This window comes from Notolepis coatsorum, assembly GCF_963971535.1.
Source record: "Notolepis coatsorum genome assembly, chromosome: 16".
Lineage (NCBI taxonomy): Eukaryota > Metazoa > Chordata > Actinopteri > Aulopiformes > Paralepididae > Notolepis > Notolepis coatsorum.
In genome coordinates, this window is record NC_140180.1 from 17,121,480 (window position 1) to 17,142,953 (window position 21,474).

Here is a 21,474-nt window from a genome sequence, read left to right on the forward strand (position 1 = left end):
AAATAAGTAATAAACTTCAACAGCTTCCTTTGGGCAAATTGTGAATACAACTCCATTTCCATATTTTCAGCATTTGTCTTTATAAGTGAACATGTGAATGACAAAGCCACAACGATTATGATGTACGTTTTTTTAATACATTAATATGAATTTTACAATAGAGACGCTGCTTTTATAGCAATTGCAGTGCTAAAAACAGGTAGCAATGTACATTTTTTAGCACCCCCCAAACCCGCCCCCCACTCCCAGTCATTCATGTTGAAAGTCCACAGAACTTAGGAATCTCTGATGAGCTTGGTCAGCTTCCGAATCTTGGTCTTAGTGGACATGTCCACATACTCGTCCCCGATACTGACGATCATGCCACCCAGGATGGAGGGGTCGGACTGCGGAGACAAGAGAAGAAGAACGCTCAGAACCAGGAAGAAATTATATTTAATGCAAAACTACAGAACAACATAAACTGTTATCTATTGATGGCTAACATTAGCTTTCAGTTGGCATTTTTTCTTCTGGGGAGCCCTTTTGAGGAGTCTTGTTTTCCTTGCACATTCTATAAATAATCTTTTTATCATTTCATTTATTTATAAATAACACCCCCAAGAAGTCACTGTATCCAAAGTTGTCCCCGTTCTTACCTTGATCTCCAGCTTAATGGTTTCTCCCTTCTTAAGGAAACCATTAAGGGCAACGGTCAGGTCAGTGAGGTTGACTTCATCCAAAGGCTGAAAAAGATCCAAATACAAAACGGGATGGTTGAATGTAAACCTTAACCCTTTCACTACCACACGACAAGGGGTTAACCCTTTCACAACCACACTACAGAAGGTTAACCTTTCACTACCACACTACAGTCAGCCAGGCAATTAACCATCTGTAGTGTGGTAGTGAAAGGTTAACCTTCTGTAGTGTGGTAGTGAAAGGGTTAAGTGCACAGCGAATAACATGCCAATGGACGACTTGTAGGTAATAGGATCGGTTTAATTGATCCGTCTACAAGCCTGCCGTTCAGTCACCATGCCAGTACAATCGGTCACCATCTTGGTCCTTGGGTTGGTACAATATACAGCAATAAGCCAAAACATTGACCTTGGATCTGTGCCGTGGATCTTTGAAAAGTATTAAATGGTGCAGGTGCTTGGCTGACGGCCAACCCATCCACCAAGCTCAAGTCCAATTTGATAAGCAATGTGCGACTTATCCCAGTCAAAGACAAACGCCCACAAATCAGGCACAAGCGATTCAAATGCCCCCTCACACACATTTGTGGCTGTGTAATACAATTATATATAATACAGATTTCAATAAGCCCACCCTCCAGTTGAACACATCTCACCAGAGCAGTGGTGACTGAGCAGGTGACCTCTCCTCGATGGGCGCTCATCATCTTGCCAAAGGCAGTGATGACAGCACCGGTATAAGGCAGACGCCCATTATCAGACAAAACCCCTGTGTGTGCGTAGGGGGGAGACAAACAAACAAACAAGTTTAATTGGTTTCAAGTAGTAACTTTTCCATTTCATTGGAAAACTCTGGATGATTGTTTGTCGACTGTGCACCATTGCTGGTATAGAATTCTAACTATTAGAAAAAACAGTTCTATACTATAGTTTTTCAGCAGCGGTCGTCCCATCACAATCTTCCAGAGTTTATAAATCACCATGCATTAAAAAGGTGTGATTCCTTCAAACAGCAACCTCTAGGCAAAAGAGCCCCACTTGGTATTGCACTTTGTTTACATGTTTTGTTTTGGTCTGGTCTGATGTGTGGGTTAGAGTTTGTCAATTTATTATACTGTGAATTTCTCCAGACATCTCTCGGCAGAGCTGCAACCCCTCCCCTATCCCGACTCAACCCACACTTCAAACTAAAACAAAACATGTAAATAAAGTGCAATACCAAGCAGGGCTCTTTTCCCTAGAGGTCGCTGTTTGACAGCACAGATTCCATCCTTAAATATCACACAAGCTTAAAATCAGAGCAGAAACTTATTTACACTTATCAGGTATATACCGGTAAGCAAATTACCTTAAACTAAAATAACCAATTGTTGTGAAACTGTGACAATATGATGAGCTGCCACAACTGTATGGGATAACCTGGGGGATATATTGTGCATTTTAAATATATATATTAAGGCTGTCAAAGTTAACGCAGTATTAACGCGTTATCGCCAGATTCTATTAACGAGCGAGATGAGGAAGGGGCAAGAGAGAAAGAGAGCTGGGAAAGTGTATGTGTGAGAGAGAGGGGGGTGTGTGATTACTCAGCCCTTGTGTGGGTGAATGTAACAAGTTCCTAACGTTTTCTTTCCCCTATTATTTCATGCACACTTTATTCATCGTTTTAAATTATTATTTTCTTTTAAGTTATTTTGTGCATCACTCCGTTTTGAATTTGATGCAAATTTGCAATGCATGAGGGTCATCCTTTTGTGTTAAATGGCTGCATAAAGCAAGCATTTGTTGACTCGCATGTTGATTGTATGTATTAAAACTTGTCTGTTTAAGGTAAAACAAAATTTAAAATATGCTATTAATTTGCGATTAATCACGAGTTAACTATGGACAATCATGCGATTAATTGAGTTAAATATTTTAATCGATTGACAGCACTAATATATATACACCGGTATATGAGGTCTTAACAAGGGATGTTTTATATTATTGTATGTTTGGATATTTCTAAGCAGGGCTTTAGAGTTTGACCATTCTTCGAGATAATGCTATTAAACATTTTAACTAGTAGCACCAGCACAACTAGGAAATATGCCCCCCGATATTTTACTCTGTAGAAATGCCTATCCGGAGTAGTCAGCCAGCTCACAACTTGGAAATATGCCCCCTGATATTTTGCTCTCTGTAGAAATGCCTATCGGGCATTTCACTGCCTGAATCAAAGATTGTTAAATGATTATGTATATTGTATTGTGTGATGACTGAATAAACTACTACTACTATCCGGAGTGGTCAGCCAGCTGCCTCTCTCTCTCTGCGACAGTAGCCCCAAAATGATAACAATCAGGACAATTGAGACAGTAGGCGATTGAGAAAAAGGCAGACATCTCCACATATGAAGGCTTGTGGACAAGCAGAAGAATAATTGGACTTTCGGTCAAACATTTAATTTAACATTTTAAAAAAAAGTCCACAAGTCAAAGTCTGTAAGATGAATTTTCGAAAAGTATAAAAGTGCAATAAATGCAGAGAATATATAGTATAGAGGCTTTATCTTTTTAGATATGACAATGACACTTTATACCGATTTTAGGCTTTCAGGAGTAAGTAGGTCCTACCTGTACATTGTATATTACTATAGCACTTTACAGTTACATTTGCACTCTGGTTGGATCCAAAAGTTATTTTCGTTGTACTGTATAATGACAATACATTTTAATCTAATCTACATAAGGGCGGGGTAATGAAATAGAAAACCATCAATACATGGTACTGAATGCTGAATTTAAGTGGTGGCGGCGCTACTAAATTCTGTGCTGGTGCTACTAAAATATTCAGTAGGTAACTCCAGTGCTACTAGTGCAAAGTTGGAGCTGTTAACCATTTCACTGCCACACTATGATAGTAAAGGGTTAACCTACTGTAGTGTGGCAGTGAAAGTGTTAACCTGCTGTTGTGTGGCAGTGAACGGGTTAACCTTCTGTGTATTGTCGCAGTGAAAGGGTTAACCTGCGGTAGTGTGGCAGTGAAAGGGTTAAGGTCATATCAAGGTCATATTTTGCATCCCAATTTGCTGGCCCCTTGAAACGGATAGGAAGCGAGAGCGGACTAAGCAGACGTGAGAAGCATGTGTTATTGTGTTCAACTTCAAATTACTTTATTTTCCTTTCGGAACTTCATTTGTGCAGTGGTTAATAAGTGTTGGCGCTTAGAGCAAACACAGGTTTTTTTTGGGAATGTATTCTGGAGATGCTGCGAGTTAAATCACCCAGTGTATTTCTACAGAGTCTCGATGCAAATTACTATTATCCCTACAACCGTGCAGAGCTCTGCAGCAGGCGCATCTGGTGTGGACAACGTGTTAGTGCCCTTCAGCGTGCATTTCCCCGTCCGTGTCGCTTCCGTCCAAGTCAGTTTCTGGGGTGAGACAGGGATCCATAGCAGCCACTTGGCCCTCCTGACCAACATGTTAACTCACTGATGAAGTTCTGAGTGATGGGAAGGACGTTCGCCTTCGTAAGAGCTTCGCTGAACATCTTCAGTTTGATGCTGCGCTTCACGTGGGGGTTCATTACGATGCTTTTCAGCACGGGCTCCTTGATCAGACCCTAAGGGAACAAAGCACATTAAATCACTGTCCTAGGAGTGAGTGAGGCTTTAACACGGGAACACACCGACATTACGGGAAATGTGCTAACAGAGTCAGACAAGAAGACAGATACCAATTTCCTCTGTGCGTTCAGTAGAAAGCTATCCGACTACAAACTAGCCTAGCTTAGCACAAATGAATGGAAGCGGATAGGGACCACTGGCCTAGCTGTTGTCCAAAAACAACTCTCCCGGAGTTATTAAGCTAGGCTTTGATTGATTGAAAACTTTATTAACAGATTGCAGAATGGGTACAGTACAGTACAGCTCAATACATACAATTGTTAAGGGGATGCAGACCAGAGAAAGACTTTCGTCTTGTTTACATCAGGGTCCCCCATTTTCAATTCATCGTAACATATGTGACATACATGACATACCGATAGACAGTACTGCTACATCTATACATTTATGACATAACAGATTTGCAATTACAGTACTGTTTGTTATACAAAAAGAGTCCAGAAAGAAAAGAGTATATACATTAGACGTAGAAACTGTACATTGGATTGGGTAGGTGGGGGTGGGGGGGGACTGTACATTGGAGGTGGTTGGGTGGGGGGGGGGGGGTTGGGTAGGAGTGGGGGGGGGGGTTGGGTAGGAGGGGTGGGTGGGGGACACTGTACAACTGTACAAACAACACTATACATTGGATTATTGACAATAATAATAATATTGGCTAGTGGTCCGTGGTTTCTAATACAACATTGTGATCATCCATTTGCTCTGAATTAATTAAGCAACTTTGAGCAGATTAGTACCCTTCATTACAACGAATGCAAGTGCAAAATAGTGCTCGTCATTTATTTTTTATTTTACTTACAGACACCTTTACCAGTTCCTTCTCCACCTGGTCGAGGTTTTTCTGCTTGCTGGCAGCTGAGAAGAGGGCAGTGGCATAGCGACCCTCCAAACCATAGATCTGGATGGGAGGCTAACGGAGGGGCAAATGGGTTAATGCCAATTTAACCAAAGTGGCGCAGTGTAATTTAAGCAAGACAGATTGAAGATTTCTTGAAATTGTAAGGCTTACTCTGATCAGTGATCGGTTGATCACAGACGAGCTGAACTGGCGGACCTAGAGGAAGCAGAAAATATATAACGTTATATTATAGGATTTCAATCCAAAAGCACTAGAACGTTTAGTCTCGACTCTCGACACCTTTAGTTAAACGTGCACTGGATGACTTTCCAAACTCTGCGCAAGGTTAGCTGCTAGAGAGCTACATGACCAGCGAGCTAGAACTCTGTGTACCGCTGTCATTGAAGGCCTCGTGGATAATCTAAGAGCATTTTAAGTCTCGGCATTGTATGAAAAGAAAACTGGAAAATAAAACAACCAGCTGTTATGTTACAAATATGCAACTGTCTGCGAGCCAATTTAGTGGATTACATGACCAAAATCATTGAATGTCTTACCTGCTGCCCTACTCTGTATGCTGCCATTTTCTCCTCTCAACTGTCTAGGGTACGACTCAAGTGCGCATGTGTATTTGAGTGAAGCGCGCTGTTGTGGGTATTGTAGTCTATGGTGCTTCTAGGTTCTTCTTCTTCTTCTTCTTCTTCCTTGGAGTTAATGGCGGGTCGCAACCACAGAAAGGTGCATACCGCCACCTACTGTACAGAAAAGAAAACAATAAAGAAAAACCAACAAACCCAGTACAAACTAAACAAAATACCCAACCCTAACATTGATTGATTGATTGAAAAGTTTATTAACAGATTGCAGAATGGGTACAGTACAGTACAGCTCAATACATACAATTGTTAAGGGGATGCAGATCAGAGAAAGACTTTCGACTTGTTTACATCAGGGTCCCCCATTTTCAATTCATCATAACATATATGACATACATGACATACAGATAGACAGTACTGCTACATCTATACATTTATGACATATCAGATTTGCAAATACAGTACTGTTTGTGATACAAAGTGTCCAGAAAAGGAGTGTATATACATTTGGCATAGAAACTGTACATTGGAGGAGGTTGGTTGGGTGGGGTGGGGTTGGGTGGGTTGGGTGAGGGCTGTACATTGGAGGTGGGGGGGGGGGGGGGGGGGGGGGTTGGGAAGGGGACACACACACATTTTACACTGTACATTTGAATATTGACAAAGCCTTACTTGGTCATTTACTGTACAACTAGGTTAGGACATTTGTAGGGGCCAGTTTCGAATTGCAGTCTCACGTAGGTGTTTTTTGAGAGTGTTTTTGAAGGTGGGTAGTGATTCACATTCCTTTACAGCTTTAGGCAGGGCGTTCCACATTGATGTGGCATAATTGCGAAACGTGTTTAGTCCCTTGTTTGATCCGAATCTGGGTTTTACATGATTTGTGGAGCTCCCTCTGGTGTTGTGATCGTGGTATTCACTGACCTTTGGGAAGTATTTTGACATGTACATGGGTACCTTGGTCGCGTAGTGTATCTTGTAGACCAGGCCCATTGCAAGTTGCTGTACTCTGTCGTCTACTCTAAGCCATCCTAGGTTGTCAAAGTGGGCAGGGGTGAGGTGGGTTCTAGGAGTCAGGTCAAGTAGTAGTCTGACTAGCTTGTTTTGAGATGTTTGTAATTTGTTTTTTAGTGCCTTTGAGGTGCTTTGGTACCATGAGGTGCAAGCATAGTCGTAGTACCCTTGAATGAGTGCTCCTGCTAGAGTCTTCAGGGTATTCTTGTTTACCAGAGAGGAGATCCGGTACAAGAATCGCGTTCGTTGGTTGACTTTTTTTATTACATTGGATGCCATTTTGTCACAGGAAAGATTAGCCTCTAGGATGGAACCCAGGTAGGTAATTTCATCTTTCCTTGTGATAATATTGTCACCCACTGTAACCGAGAAGCCGTCGGTCTTGCTGAGTTTGTTATTTGAACCGAAGAGAATGGACTCTGTTTTGCCCATGTGTAATGATAGTTTGTTGTCGGCGAGCCATATGCAGATTTTGCCTAGTTCCGAGCTGAGGGCTTTTTCAACCTGTAACTTGTTCTTGTCAGAGACCAGCAGGGCTGAGTCGTCCGCAAACAGGAACAAGTTGCAGTCACAAGCTGACGACATGTCATTTGCATAAATTAGGAATAGTAGCGGTCCTAGTATGCTTCCTTGTGGAACACCACAGCTCACTGTGAGGGGGGGGGATAGTGTACCGTTTACTTCCACCATCTGTTCCCTCCCCTCCAGGTAGGATTGTATCCAGCTCACTGATAAACTATCAAAACCAATTGCTTTTAGCTTGTCAATCAGAATGGTGTGATTGACAGTGTCGAAGGCCTTTTGTAGGTCCAGCATGACCATGCCGCAGTATTTGCCCGCGTCCACCTCTTGTTTGATGTGGTCGTTCAAGTAGAGAAGGCATGTGTCAGTGGAGTGGGATGTTCTGAAGCCAGATTGGAATTCGTAGATTAGATTTTTTTCCGCGAGGTACTTTTCGATCTGTTCGTATACTATTTTTTCCATGACTTTCGAGATGGATGTAAGGATAGAAACAGGGCGGTAGTTACCCGGGTCTAATTTGCTGCCCTTTTTGTGCAGGGGTGTTACTCTCGCAATTTTGAAGTCCTTGGGGACGTGTCCCTGTTTTATGGAGAGGTTTATTATGTGTGTGATGACTGGGGTGATGGCTGCTGCTGAGTCTCTGAGGAATTTGGAGGGGATGTTGTCATGGCCAGTGGCCTTGTTTGGTTGGAGGGCGCTCAGTTTTTTGAGTACCTCATCTGTAGTTACTATTTCCAGTTTGAAGTCGTCTTTGTGGACGCCTAGGTTCTTGTAGTATGCTACTATGTGTTCTACCCCATACTGCCCTGAGTGGGAGGGTAGTTTGTTTACCAGTGTTGTGGCTATGTTTGTGAAGAAAGTGTTTAAGTAATTGGCTACATCCAGCTTGTCTGTGATGAGCGTGTTGTCCGTCTTTATGTTTATGTTTGAGAACCTGGTTTTGAGTTTTTTACTGCAGCCTAGTTGATTGTTGAGTAATTTCCAAAGTTCACGTGGTTTATTTTTGTTTTCCTCGGTTTTGTCACATCACCACCCACCCACCAAATCCTGCACCCCTTTACTGCCTAGGTTGTTGGAGTTTATGGTCGTGTACGGGTGCGCTTGCTCGCTTTTGTGTGCGCGTGTAAGTGTGTGTGCGTGACTGCGTGTGTTTGTGTGCGTGTGTGTGTGCATGCGTGTGTGTGTGTGTGTGTGCAGTAGTAATACACTTTCTCTCTTCAGACAGCAGATGGCGACATATCACTACCGGATAGAGAAAAAAGGTGCGCTCCATTTAAGACAGCGCGTCGCTTACCGGCAAGGGCAAATTAAAACGGCTAATGGTAGCACGCCAAATACAATTGATAAAAATAACTGTGTGTACAAGAAATCATACCGTGTTGTCCTTTTATAACAGATCTCTAGTCTTTGGGTAGCCAAACGGTGCCTCTGGAGTGTCCTCGCCGACATTGCCGTGGTGGACACTATACAGTACACACTATTTGTATTTATTACAAAAAGATTTGCACGACATCCCTACCTCATTCTTACATTTTTGCATTAAAAAAAATCCTGCATTTGCACTTTATTGTTTGCATTTTGTACTTTAGGTTGTACTTTAGTTTGTATATTGAATATTTTGTAATTGTATTAGTGTTTGGCCTTTATTCTTTTGACTTTTTACTGTATGAAGCACAATCTCAGGAGGGTCATACAGAACCAAGCAGTTCACTGTAGTAATGTACATTATATGTGACAAATAAAACAGAACTTGAAACTCGAACTTGATCCAGAGAGGCACTACACGCGGGGCCTCACATTATTACCCTGTGACACTTTTCGAGTGAACCCAGACGCACCAGGCAGTCAGTCACGTAAACACCGTGGGGCTGGGTCCTCCACACACTAACAACAATTCACCGTGTTCACCTGCCAATTCAAGATCGAGAAACAAATGATGATTATCCTCCATATCATGTAAAAGGCGGACACTCGCGTTGGGACACATTTTGCAGGGACGCAAATCCGCTGTCCGGGCGCAGCAGTGTTGTTGACGCATTGATTTTTCGGGAGCGCACCGTGAGTGAGTGAGTGAGTGAGTCGGTAAGCACGACGTTCAGCTCATAACAAGCGCTGTTCACGGGCATTGAACCACCCCCTACCCCTAGGCATGGACGACAAGTCATTCACCAAGGAGTTGGATGGATGGATCGAGCAGCTCAACGAATGCAAGCAGCTGTCAGAAAACCAAGTCAAGGTCCTCTGTGAAAAGGTGAGGTTGGGATTAAACTATAACGCTGCATCCAGGATGGTTATTATTATCCATCAGTTAAGGTTGAACAATAACCGAATGTATTGACTACCAGTCTACCACATCCCTACATCCCCCTACCTCAATTTCCTAATTTTAGCATTTTGAAAATCTTGCATTTGTACTTTATTGTTTGCATTTTGTACTTCACTTTGTACTTTAGCTTGTACTTTAGTTTGTACATTGTATATTTTGTATAGTGTTAGCCTTTATTCTTTTGACTTTTGACTGTATATGAAGCACAATCTCAGGGGGCTCATACAGAACCAAGCATTTCACTTTATGATTAATTGAAAATGGGGGACCCTGATGTAAACAAGACGAAAGTCTTTCTCTGGTCTGCATGCATCCCCTTAACAATTGTGTGTATTGAGCCGTACTGTACTGTACCAATTCTGCAATCTGTTAATACAATTTTCAATCAATCAATCAAAACTGCAATGTACATGTACCTTAGTTATGTGACAAATAAAACATAACTTGAACTTGAAGCAATATGCCTCTATGATGAGGGTCCATGGCTTTGCTTTGATCCCGTCATTCAACATCAATTCAGTCAGTGTATGCTATGCTACCCCAGCCAGAATATTGAGGGGAGAACGTAATCTAGTCACGTCCACACCATCATGACTTTACACATTTGATGTATACATTAAATATATGTAATTTTGAGGGTGGCAGAAATTACCTCTAGAATATTAGTACAAATCCAGGAAATTGCCTTTTTAGAAGCCATGTTTACTAACGTTGTTAATCTACAAAAGAAAATGCTTCTTTGTGTTGTAAATATGGTAGGAGGGTAGGGCACAAACGGATCATTTTCTTGGTAGACTAATTCCACAGGTTGATGCCCCATGCAGCGATGTCCCGCCCCCTGGGTGCAGGTGATGGCAGGACACGGACACCTCAGATGAGCCAATAAAACAAAAAGTTCACGGCACACAAGAACGTCTGAATTGCTTCCTCTTTTTTATTTATTACGTCATGTGTATTATGTTGTTGTTGTTGTTGTTGTTGTTGTTGTTGTTGTTGTTGTTGTTGTTGTTGTTGTTGTTGTTGTTTTTTACATTGTCTGAGTCTTTCTGCTTGGCTAATCTTGACAATCTGTAGGATTTAGCAAGCGAACAATTTATAGTTCTAAAGTCACGACAAAGTTCTAACCATATCACAAAAAACTGAAAGAAAGATTTTTGATCTTGGAACATAGAATCACGATTCTCTATCTTTTTTTTGTTAACCCCACCCACCCCTACCTTCTCTTAACACATTGGCGGCCACTGGGATGCGTCTAATATCACTCTAGACGACCAGCATATGTAAACAGACTTGCACAGTCCGTGGGGCTGTTTGTAGAGCTAAATCTATACTTTATAGTATTGCTATCTGTCCATTCTCATTGTCAATTGAGACCATAAACCGTCCCTTCAAAATGGCTTAAAGAAAAAAAAAATACGTTCATCAATATGTTCTCATTTTATAGCGCCGTGAATATAAGCGTTATACGGGATTTGGTCTAGTATATTTCCTGGAAGGCTGGATAAAGGGCTAATAGCTACTAACGTTATATCCAATGGCATTTCCGTTATACAGAAGCTACAGTTAAAACTCAAACTGCATATGATCGGTACGATCCTCAAGCATGTATGCATGAAATGGGGGGGGGGGCGGGGGACGTCGTTTCTGATTATTGATTACCAATAACCGTGTTCATCTCAGTAGCCACATACGCTGATCGCCTGGTTGAGTATCATAACAAGCTCTGATCAGCATGTAATTTACGTGAAAAAGATCTTACCATGAGCCGGTTGGATCCCCCGAGCATTCCCCAGTTATCGATCGCCATCTGGTAGATCGATATGTCCATTGGCTGATGATATATCCCCTTACTGCATAGTGAAATCCGCGATCCAAAACGTATTCCGTGCAACAGGCAATAGCGATCGCTTCAGGTTAGTAGAAAACGACATTAGAGATCCAGAAAAAAAAAGACAGCTTCTGCCACAGGGAACACTGCATTATCGAGATAGCGCCCCTAAGAGGATCTGGCCGGTAATGCACTTTCTCGAATTCAAAGAGTAGGGTACATCTGCAGTGCCACTCGGCATCCTTGAATAGGTTATTAAAATGGAATAAAAGCCGGGGCGGCTACGTGGCGTAGTGGGCAAGGCGCTCGCCACGAATGCTGAGACGCTGGGATCGCCTGTTCGAGCCCAGCGCTCCACATTGCTTTCAGTTTAGCTGGTCGTCCGTACTAATACACATTGGCCGTATTAGGGGGTGGGAAACTGATGGGTGGGGATCGGGCGTTGTGGACAGCGACTCCTACAGGTCGGTTGGTGCGCCTGCGCAGTAGAATCAGGAAGTGTCGGGGGCAGCGTGAGCCTCCCACGCGTTACTCCTCGCCACTGAGAGATCGAGCTGCGCAGGTGAAAAGATGCGACTGCTGTTACCTCAAGTACCGGAGGGGACTTGTGCTATGTATGACTTAGTCCACATTGCAGCCGGCTTGTGGGAGGCAAGAAACAGCGTTCGTGACAGGGGAGGGTTGAGTTAAATGATACGAAATTGGGATGGGAGAAAAATAGAAAATGGGAGAAAAAGTGGATAAAAAAAAAAAAAAAATTGAATAAAAGCCAAAACAACCTTGTCACGGATATATCCGTCCTCTGTCCTTTAAGCATGGATTCGAAACACGGATATATACGTTGTTGGGCGGGATAGTGTTAAGATAAAATAAGATCTTCCTTTATTGATCCAATTGGGGAAATTCAGGCATCATAGCAGCATGGGGGAGGGGGGGGGGGGTACAGGTATGGGCAGGGTAATAGTAGAAAGACTGATAATATATTATAAGCAATACAATTGGATCTGAATATAAAAATAAGAGAAAAGATAAACAGTGTAAACAATATAACTCTGAATATAAAAATATCTCTTTCTTTAATCGCCTGCCATCCGCACCTTGTGTCTTCCTGTCTTTCTCCTCAGGCCAAGGAGATCCTGACGAAGGAGTCCAACGTGCAGGAGGTGCGATGTCCCGTCACGGTCTGTGGCGATGTCCACGGTCAGTTCCACGACCTGATGGAGCTGTTCAAGATCGGGGGGAAGTCTCCGGACACCAACTACCTCTTCATGGGAGACTATGTGGACCGGGGCTATTATTCTGTAGAAACGGTCTCTCTCCTGGTATCTCTGAAGGTAAAAACGATGACACCTGAAACACCTGTTAAAGGAACACGCCGACATTATGTATTATGTATTATATAGCACCCCCCCCCCCCCCCCCCCCAGCCCACCCACCCAACCTCCTCCAATGTATAGTTTCTTCCCCCTCAAATGTATATACTCTCTTTTGTACTCATAATCAGTACTGTATATTTGTAGATCTGGTATGTCATAAATGTCTAGATGTAACAGTACTGTCTATCCGTATGTTATGTATGTTATGATTAAATGGGGGGACCCTGATGTAAACAAGACGAAAGTCTTTCTCTGGTCTGCATCCCCTTAACAATTGTGTGTATTGAGCTGTACTGTATTCTACCCATTCTGCAATCTGTTAATAAAATGTTCAATCAATCAATCAATGTGAAATGTGCTCACCGTCTTCTCCAGGGTCAGACAAGAAGATAGTGTGTTAGATTCTGATCATTCGGCCAGTATCACGTCTTCTTGTGTTATCCTCTCTCCATCTACTCCTCTGCGTTGTGTACTTTTAATGGTCCTGACGTCTCATATACTGGCTGATACAATCCTTATCTCTCCCCATTAGTGCGATCCGCAAACCATAATAATTCTCCACCTTCGTAAGAATTCGACACTTTGACACAGCGTAATACCTTACAAGGAGAAGCAGTGTTTATTTACATAAACAGAGACCTCATAATCAGATGGGAACCAATTCGTATTGTCCTTGTAAAATCTATTCTAATGACTTTTCGGTGTGTTCAGTCTATCGTCCTTCTGCTTTTCAGTCCAATGGTGGTCAGGCCTGGTCGTAGCCAGAACCCTTCTCCCGTTAGCCGAAGCTAATGATGATGTGTCATTCCTCCTCCCCCCCCCCCCCCCCCCCCTCTCCGTGATGAGAGGAGAGAGTCTCTCAGTCCTAGTCAGATTGTAGTCTGCCCTTAGCCGCTCTTGGTCTGGCTTACACCCGGAAACACTGTCAGCTTTATAGGATCTTCGTCATAGCAACGATAGCCCGCCCCTCTTCTGGTTGTCATGCGCTGTCATGACAACGGCTAATAACCTTTCACACATTTCAAAACATTTCATTACTGTCAAAACCGCCATTGCGCTCTGCCTCTGTGTCTCCTGTGCTGCTCCGTTATCTTTGTGTCCTCGGAATTCAAAACATTCTGCTCTGCTAACGCGGCCTGTGCCTGTGAAACCGCTGGTTCACCACCGTCTATATCATCCCGTGATGATAATGGTATTACCCTCTTAAAGCGTCTCTTTATATCAGTTTATAAACCAAATATACATTGAAAAAACACCGTTTTCTCTCAAGTGGATAGCAAATTCCTCTGTGCGTTCAGTAGAAAGTGATCTGGCTGCAAGCTAGCCTAGCTTAGCACAAATGAATGGAAGCGGATACAGACCACTAGCTTAGTTGTTGGCCAAAAACACCTCTCTCTGTATAATAGGCTAGCTGGTAGCCGGAAAGCTTTCTACAGAACGCACAGAGAGGAAATTGGTATCTATCTATCTTGTCAGACTCTGGAGAAGACAGTAAGCGTATTTCCCATAATGTTGGCGTGTCCCTTTTTTAAAGTGCTATAACATTTATTTATATAAAAAAAAATATATAAAAAAAAAATGCTATCTGGAACTTGGAAGTCTATTACATGATTCCACAGTGGTGCGTAGTGTTCAGCGGGGTATCGTGGACACACAGAAATATGTGCATGTTTTTGTTTTTGTTGTCATGAATACATTATCGCTTTTTCAGGTACGGTACCGGGAACGAATCACCATTTTGAGAGGTAACCATGAGAGCAGGCAGATCACTCAAGTATACGGTTTCTACGACGAGTGCTTAAGGAAATATGGAAATGCGAACGTGTGGAAGTACTTCACAGACCTCTTTGACTATCTGCCCCTCACTGCACTGGTCGACAACCAGGTGAGATGATGCACCGGAATGGGAGATACTGTATCTGACTTGAAGGGATAGGTCAGAGTTTTGGAACCCTATCCTTTTTCCTACTTACCAATCATGTTGATCGGCAGAGTCCCCTCTCGGCACAATACATGCTGTTTCTCATACCAGCTCAGGCTAGTTAGCCACAAGCCAATGCCGAGTCAGTGGGGTCGAGCCCCTCTCTAAACAAGTGTAACGGAGGTACCGCGAGTATATCCACAGTCACGATGGGCTTCAAGTGTTGTGAAGTGACTGTGGCACGTAGCGGTACTGCAAGTAAACTCACTCCCCCTTAAAGGATAACTCCACTTTTTTTTTTAAATTAGCTTATTTAACATCTTCCCTGGAGTTAGACAAGAAGATGCATACCTTTTTTGTCTCTGTGCGTGCATTTTAGCTTTGGGAATAGACGCTCCGTTAGCATAGCTTAGCTTCATCACTGGAAGTGGGGGAGGACAGTAGCCTTACAGTGCCTTACAGTGTATTGCAAGGTCTGACATTGACCAAACTTGATATGCATGACCTTGGTGGGCTCTAGGTCAACTCCTGAAAAGGGGGTCAATGTCAGACTTTGCAATCAAAAGTTAGGGGGCTAATAACCCTTGCCATAATTTCAGTGCGCCCCTAACTTTTGATTGCAAGGTCTGACATTGACCCCCTTTTCAGGAGTTGACCTAGAGCCCACCAAGGTCATGCATATCAAGTTTGGTCAATGTCAGACCTTGCAATACACTGTAAGGCACTGTAAGGCTACTGTCCTCCCCCACTTCCAGTGATGAAGCTAAGCTATGCTAACGGAGCGTCTATTCCCAAAGCTAAAATGCACGCACAGAGACAAAAAAGGTATGCATCTTCTTGTCTAACTCCAGGGAAGATGTTAAATAAGCTAATTTAAAAAAAAAGTGGAGTTATCCTTTAAAAAGGCATACAGACACATTACCAAGAAGTGAATTCACCTCTTGGTATAGTGGTCTGTAATCGCGCCCGCGGTGTGGCCGACCCGGGTTCGACTCCCACTCAGGGCATGTCAAAATAAGACCGGTGACACGTGGCGCCCAATGTGGGGCCCTGGGTGAGTGAGTTTAGGGGGGTGAGTGTAACGGAGGTACCGCAAGTATATCCACAGTCACGATGGACTTCAAGTGTTGTGAAGTGACTGTGGCACGTAGCGGTACTGCAAGTAAACTCACTCCCCCTTAAAAGGCATCCAGACACATTACCAAGAAGTGAATTCACCTCTTGGTATAGCGGTCTGTAATCGCGCCCGCGGTGTGGCCAACCCGGGTTCGACTCCCACTCAGGGCATGTCAAGACCGGTGACACAAGCTGACTGAAGACAACTGAAATCGACTGTGTGTGCACTGTGTGGAGTAGATTTCAGTTGTCTTCACTCAGCTTGTAGAGACAGGAGCTTGACCCCATTGACTTTGCATTAGTTTGTGGCAATTTAGGCGGAGCTAGAATAATGAACACCATTGATTGTGCTGAGAAAGGACTCTTATCGATTGACAACATCATCGGTAAGTATAGGGAATATGGCTAGGGTAATATTTTTTTTTTTTTTTTTTATAAAATCTGAACTATCCCCTTGAACTCTGAACACTCTTTATACCTATATACTGCCTACAACTGTCTTACACTGTAATCATAACTACCTACTTCAACCTATAGTCTATCCATATAACATTGTATATATATACCATATATATATATTCCTGTTTATATACACACTGTATCTATATTTGTATATATCCCATACCTACTCTGTATTAGTTATACCCCTGGTCAGTATGGCTTACTACCATAGTGTATTTATATTTGTATCACTGTACATAATAATACTATACATACATCAGATTAGCATATCACTCAGTAGTTTCATTATATATATATATATTCCACTTAATTACTTGTTTACATTTAAACACACCGTATATTGTTAATGCACTTCCCTGTTACCTCTGGTTAGATGCCAACTAGTTTTTGTTGTACTGTACCTGTGCTGTACAATGACAATACCTTTGAATCTAATCTAATTGAAGGTGCACTTTGTCGTTTTGGGAGAGAAATCTGAAACTCAGAGAAGTGAATAAAAAAAGATAAATATCCTCAGAGGAAAACAGAGTAGCTGCCATAGGACACTGTTTGAAGCTAGAGAGAAGTTACTCTTGTTTATAACGGCAGGGCGTGAAAATGCATTTACCACCAAGGTACTAAGGAGCCGTTCTACAAGTACAAGCTCCTATATTGCTGTTATAAGCCCTCCTAAATGTTGTTTTATAAGATTTTAAAACGTATTCTATCTTATGTCATCATGAATCAAAAGGTTATCGTAAGCCTGGAAGATACTTCTTTGTACAGTTAGTATTGGTTGTAAACTACATTGTAGTCCCAGGTCAGCACACATAACCTTCTAGGTATCTGTCTAGCTTCAAGCAGGAGGACCCAATTAGGACCTCTAGATTTTGGGACATATATAGCATGCACACACACATGTTATTAACACAGGTGTTACACACTGCCCTGCGTCTTGTTCTTTCAGATCTTCTGCCTCCACGGAGGATTGTCCCCTTCGATAGACACGCTGGAACACATCAAAGCGCTGGATCGCTTGCAGGAGGTCCCTCATGAGGTAGATACGACCCATTGTTCCACGTCGACGTGACATCCGAAATATTTCCTCTCGATAATCCAGAATTATGTTGATTTGAGGGAATGTTATGTATTGTTGATCAAGATAAAAACATTGCAAACATTTACAGTTTATATATCTTTTATGTTTTAAGCCTCGACAAGGACATCCTAATATGCAAGTGCGATCATTAGAAGAATGTCTTTGCGGCGGTTAGGTGGCCGAGCGGAGATTGCGTTCGTCACCAACCCCGGAGCTGTGAGCTGGATTCGCCTGTTCGAATCCAGCTCACAGCTCCGGGGTTGTCACCAGCTTGGCTGGCCGTCTGCACTAATACAATTGGCTGTATTAGAGGGTGGGAGAAGCTGGCGGGGTGGGTCCGGGTCGTTGTAAACAGCGACTCCTACAGTTCGGTCGGGGCGCCTGCTAAGCGCGGATAGGACTTGAGGGGGATAGTGTGGTCCTCCCACACGCTACGCCCTCTCGATGAGAATCCGCGCTGCCAGGTGAAAAGAAGCGGTGATTGGCTGGACGTGTGTCGGAGGAAGCACGTGGTAGCCTCCACTCTCCCAGATGATCTGACTGTGGGGGGTAAGTGCGCAGCGACCAGGAAGGGACTGGGAATTGGCATACGACTAACATTGGGATGGGAGAAAATCGGAGGAAAATGGAGGGGGAAAAAGATCAATAAAAAAAAAAAAAGAGAATGTCTTTGCATCGCTGTGTCTTTTCACTCTTACCTTTTTGTTAGACCTTTCCTCTCGGACGTGAGCTTCTATCGCAGTCCAACGATAAGTGTCTTAATCATTTTGAGTATGTCATTAGGTAAAGTGGTTCGGTGGAGTTGACCTCACTCAACGTGGTGATTCTCTCTGTCTTGTAGGGTCCAATGTGTGACCTTTTGTGGTCCGACCCGGACGACCGCGGTGGCTGGGGCATCTCTCCCCGCGGCGCGGGCTACACCTTCGGGCAGGACATCTCCGAGACCTTTAATCATGCAAATGGCCTCACTCTGGTCTCAAGAGCCCACCAGCTGGTCATGGAGGTACTTTTGACCCACTTACCATAGGACATTAATAGTAATAGTTTGCCTGAAAGGCCTAATAAGTGATCCAAACGCAAACAAATTGATAGCCCCTCCACCAAAAATAAGAATGGAGACATGTTTTTATTCTCTAGTTGATTTACTGAGTCATTGATACAAGGATTTAACACTAGTCAACAGGTAAATATGAGTTTTTAATCATATTTGCTGTATTTCGATTCACAACAGGTTAAGGAAGTTACAAATAGCGTATTTTCCATCTACAGATCAATCTCTATGTATTTAAAGGAACACGCCAACATTTTGGGAAATTAGCTTACCGTCTTCTCCAGAGAGAGACAAGAAGATAGATACCAGTTTCCTCTCTGTGCGTTCAGTAGAAAGCTATCTGGCTGCATGTTAGCCTAGCTTAGCACAATGAATGGAAGCGGACATGACCGGTTAGCCTTCGGGAGAGGTGTTAGTTGGACAATGCCTAGGCCATTCATTGTGCTAAGCTAGGCTAACGTGCAGCCAGATAGCTTTCTACTGAACGTACAGAGAGGAAACTGGTATCTATCTTCTTGTCTCTCTCTGGAGAAGACAGTAAGCTAATTTCCGAAAATGTTGGCGTGTTCCTTAAGAATTTATGTATCTGAATTAGGGATGCACCGATCCGACTTTTTCAGTGCCGATACCGATACCTGGGTTTGGGTATCGGCCAATACCGATACCGATCCGATACCCATTGTCCAAATTTTTTTCTCCAATTTTTTTTAGAAATAAACATTTTAATCCACGTTTTTTTTTTATATTAAAATATATTTTGTTTTTAAGAATTGTAAAGGATCAGTGTTTTTGATTTGTTGTAAACAAAGACCGAAAATAAACTTCATTCATTCAATTAATAAACTGTATGCCTCACTGTCACTGTGTGGAAGAGACTGGGATCATTCTTTTGTGCAAGGCAAGGCTTGACTTAAAACATTACTTTCCTAACTTAGTGAAACTAAATGTAACAAATGAACACATAGATATAAATGTACTGAATTGTTATTTCATATTTTTTTTCTTTTTTTTAAGAAAAAAAAATCATATTTTTATTTTTTTTACCGATACCCGATCCAGCTATTTTACTGATATCGGCGGCCGATACCAATATCGGATCGGTGCATCCCTAATCTGAATATACCCCACATTGATATGGTCAAAACATTCACAGATTGGGGCTTTAGTGGGAATTGCATGCAGTTACATTACCAACCCTGTTTTGGTTAAGAAAAAAGAGTGTATACCTCATATACAGTAGGTACAGCCTATACCCTTTTCTTTCTAAAGATACTGGATGGACAATAGCCTATTGATTGTAAAATAACTATTACTTATTAACAGTAATGGTTATATATTAACTTGATCGATGGACAAGTGATTTTGTTGGAAGAAAATTGAACACTATGTTTGAAAAATTCTTGTAAGGGTTTATTGCAATAAGGGGTAGGACCTGATAAGCAAATAGATTATTCCTATTCCTTTTCATACAAGAGACTGTTATTATTTTATCTTACTTTATTATTTCTTTTTCTTTTCACAGCAAATTATCTTTTTACAGTTATTTCTTGATTATTTTATTGTTTGAAATAAACTATTCATCCATTCATTCATATATTTAGCTAATGTTAAAAATCTAGCTTTTTGCCTCTTTACACAGGGTTACAACTGGTGCCATGACCGTAATGTAGTGACAATCTTCAGTGCACCAAACTACTGCTATCGTTGTGGCAACCAGGCGGCAATCATGGAGCTTGACGATACACTGAAGTACTCCTTGTAAGTAAAACCATCACAGTGGGTGTAGTATGTAGTTTTGTTTTTGTATGTGAAATTAGCACGAAGTCTACAAGAGTATTGATATTATTCACAATAAATCCAGCGCGATGAATGAACTAACTGACGGTCGGAGTCGTTTCTGAGTGTTGCCGCTTGTTCCCCTCTCTCAGCCTACAGTTTGACCCCGCCCCTCGCAGAGGAGAGCCTCACGTGACCCGGCGCACCCCCGACTACTTCCTCTAAAAAAAGCTCTTCAATCTGCCTAGAAGTGCTGCAGTCAACTTGAGAAAGATGAGAGAAGGGTTACAGGTGTGAGGAAATTAAGCGTTCATTACCCCATGGACCAAAAAATATGTGCCATAATCATAATGCATTGGAAAGTGTCACATCTAGTTAATAACAAGACCACCATCCTTGCATCCTTGTTTTCTCTGTGCATGATATTTGTATCTCTGATAATGATTGTCCACATGAAGATTACGGTCACAATACCTGCTGGATTCGTCAGGAGAAAATATATCTGCTATGAACGAAGTCATTCTGAGATGAATGCCTAAATGTAAGTAACTTTTGTGTTAGGATGTTAATGACTAGAGTATATTGCCATATACAGTATATAGAAGCTGCATCTTTCACTTTGGCATGGCCTCAAATCAAAGGTTGCAGTAAAATAAGTAAATATAATGTGACTTATTTTTCTTTTGTAACTGAAACGCAAGTATTTATTTTGTGTGAACTGAGATTATAGGGGTACACGTCGGAAGTGAATTAGTTCTATTTGCACTTTTGTATTTGATTTTTAACACATGACACTGACCGATTGCATTCTTTTTATATTTCACTCCAGCGTAAGTAGCCTTGTTTCCCCCTCTGCAGTCTCGTGGAAATTAATGTGTTTACTTTGAATAGGCAATACTGGTACATAAAAAGACATAGCTTGATGTTTTGCAGCCTCAGCTATATATATATATATAATAAAGACCTGAAGTTGCTTCTTCATTTGTGTTTCTGACATTTTAATTCCCCCCCACACCTCACTGGAAGTTTGCCAAGTCACCAGTAGATGGAGGTAGATGTCCAAAAAGCTCCTAGAGCTGCTTTTACATCGCAAGGCTGCTAGGAATTCTGCATTGGATGTGATGTAGTACAATTTAATTGTCTAGTGGTCTGCAAATGTTTGGGGATTTATTATTATGAACCAGAACTCGAGTTTGCCTTAACTAACATAAACCATGGTGA

General features: G+C 42.2%; 2 protein-coding genes across 2 annotated transcripts; one reads left to right on the forward strand and one right to left on the reverse strand.

Annotated features, from left to right (window-relative positions):
* Window positions 1–219: 219 nt before the first annotated feature.
* atp5po (ATP synthase peripheral stalk subunit OSCP) lies at window positions 220–5,823 on the reverse strand. Its single transcript, XM_084332308.1, has 7 exons — window positions 5,745–5,823; window positions 5,359–5,403; window positions 5,149–5,259; window positions 4,156–4,285; window positions 1,337–1,449; window positions 639–725; window positions 220–386 (listed from the first exon to the last, which is right to left on the reverse strand). Exons 1-7 carry the CDS (start codon window positions 5,769–5,771, stop codon window positions 276–278), a joined length of 624 nt encoding a protein of 207 aa, XP_084188434.1. The 5' UTR covers window positions 5,772–5,823; the 3' UTR covers window positions 220–275.
* Window positions 5,824–9,164: 3,341 nt separating this feature from the next.
* LOC311242708 (serine/threonine-protein phosphatase 2A catalytic subunit alpha isoform-like) lies at window positions 9,165–21,212 on the forward strand. The gene is made up of 7 exons (XM_084331715.1): window positions 9,165–9,570; window positions 12,598–12,807; window positions 14,561–14,734; window positions 17,295–17,384; window positions 18,268–18,429; window positions 20,117–20,235; window positions 20,406–21,212. The coding sequence occupies exons 1-7, from the start codon at window positions 9,469–9,471 to the stop codon at window positions 20,476–20,478; spliced, it is 930 nt and encodes a 309-aa protein (XP_084187841.1). The 5' UTR covers window positions 9,165–9,468; the 3' UTR covers window positions 20,479–21,212.
* Window positions 21,213–21,474: the final 262 nt, after the last annotated feature.

Coding starts and splice junctions, on each gene's coding strand:
- atp5po (XM_084332308.1), bottom strand. CDS start 5,771: ATGGCAGCATACAGAGTAGGGCAGCAG. Junction 5,404..5,744: donor CATACAGAGTAGGGCAGCAG/GTAAGACATTCA, acceptor TGCTTCCTCTAG/GTCCGCCAGTTCAGCTCGTC. Junction 5,260..5,358: donor TCAACCGATCACTGATCAGA/GTAAGCCTTACA, acceptor CCCCTCCGTTAG/CCTCCCATCCAGATCTATGG.
- LOC311242708 (XM_084331715.1), top strand. CDS start 9,469: ATGGACGACAAGTCATTCACCAAGGAGTTGGATGGATGGATCGAGCAG. Junction 12,808..14,560: donor CTCTCCTGGTATCTCTGAAG/GTAAAAACGATG, acceptor TCGCTTTTTCAG/GTACGGTACCGGGAACGAAT. Junction 17,385..18,267: donor TGCAGGAGGTCCCTCATGAG/GTAGATACGACC, acceptor TCTGTCTTGTAG/GGTCCAATGTGTGACCTTTT.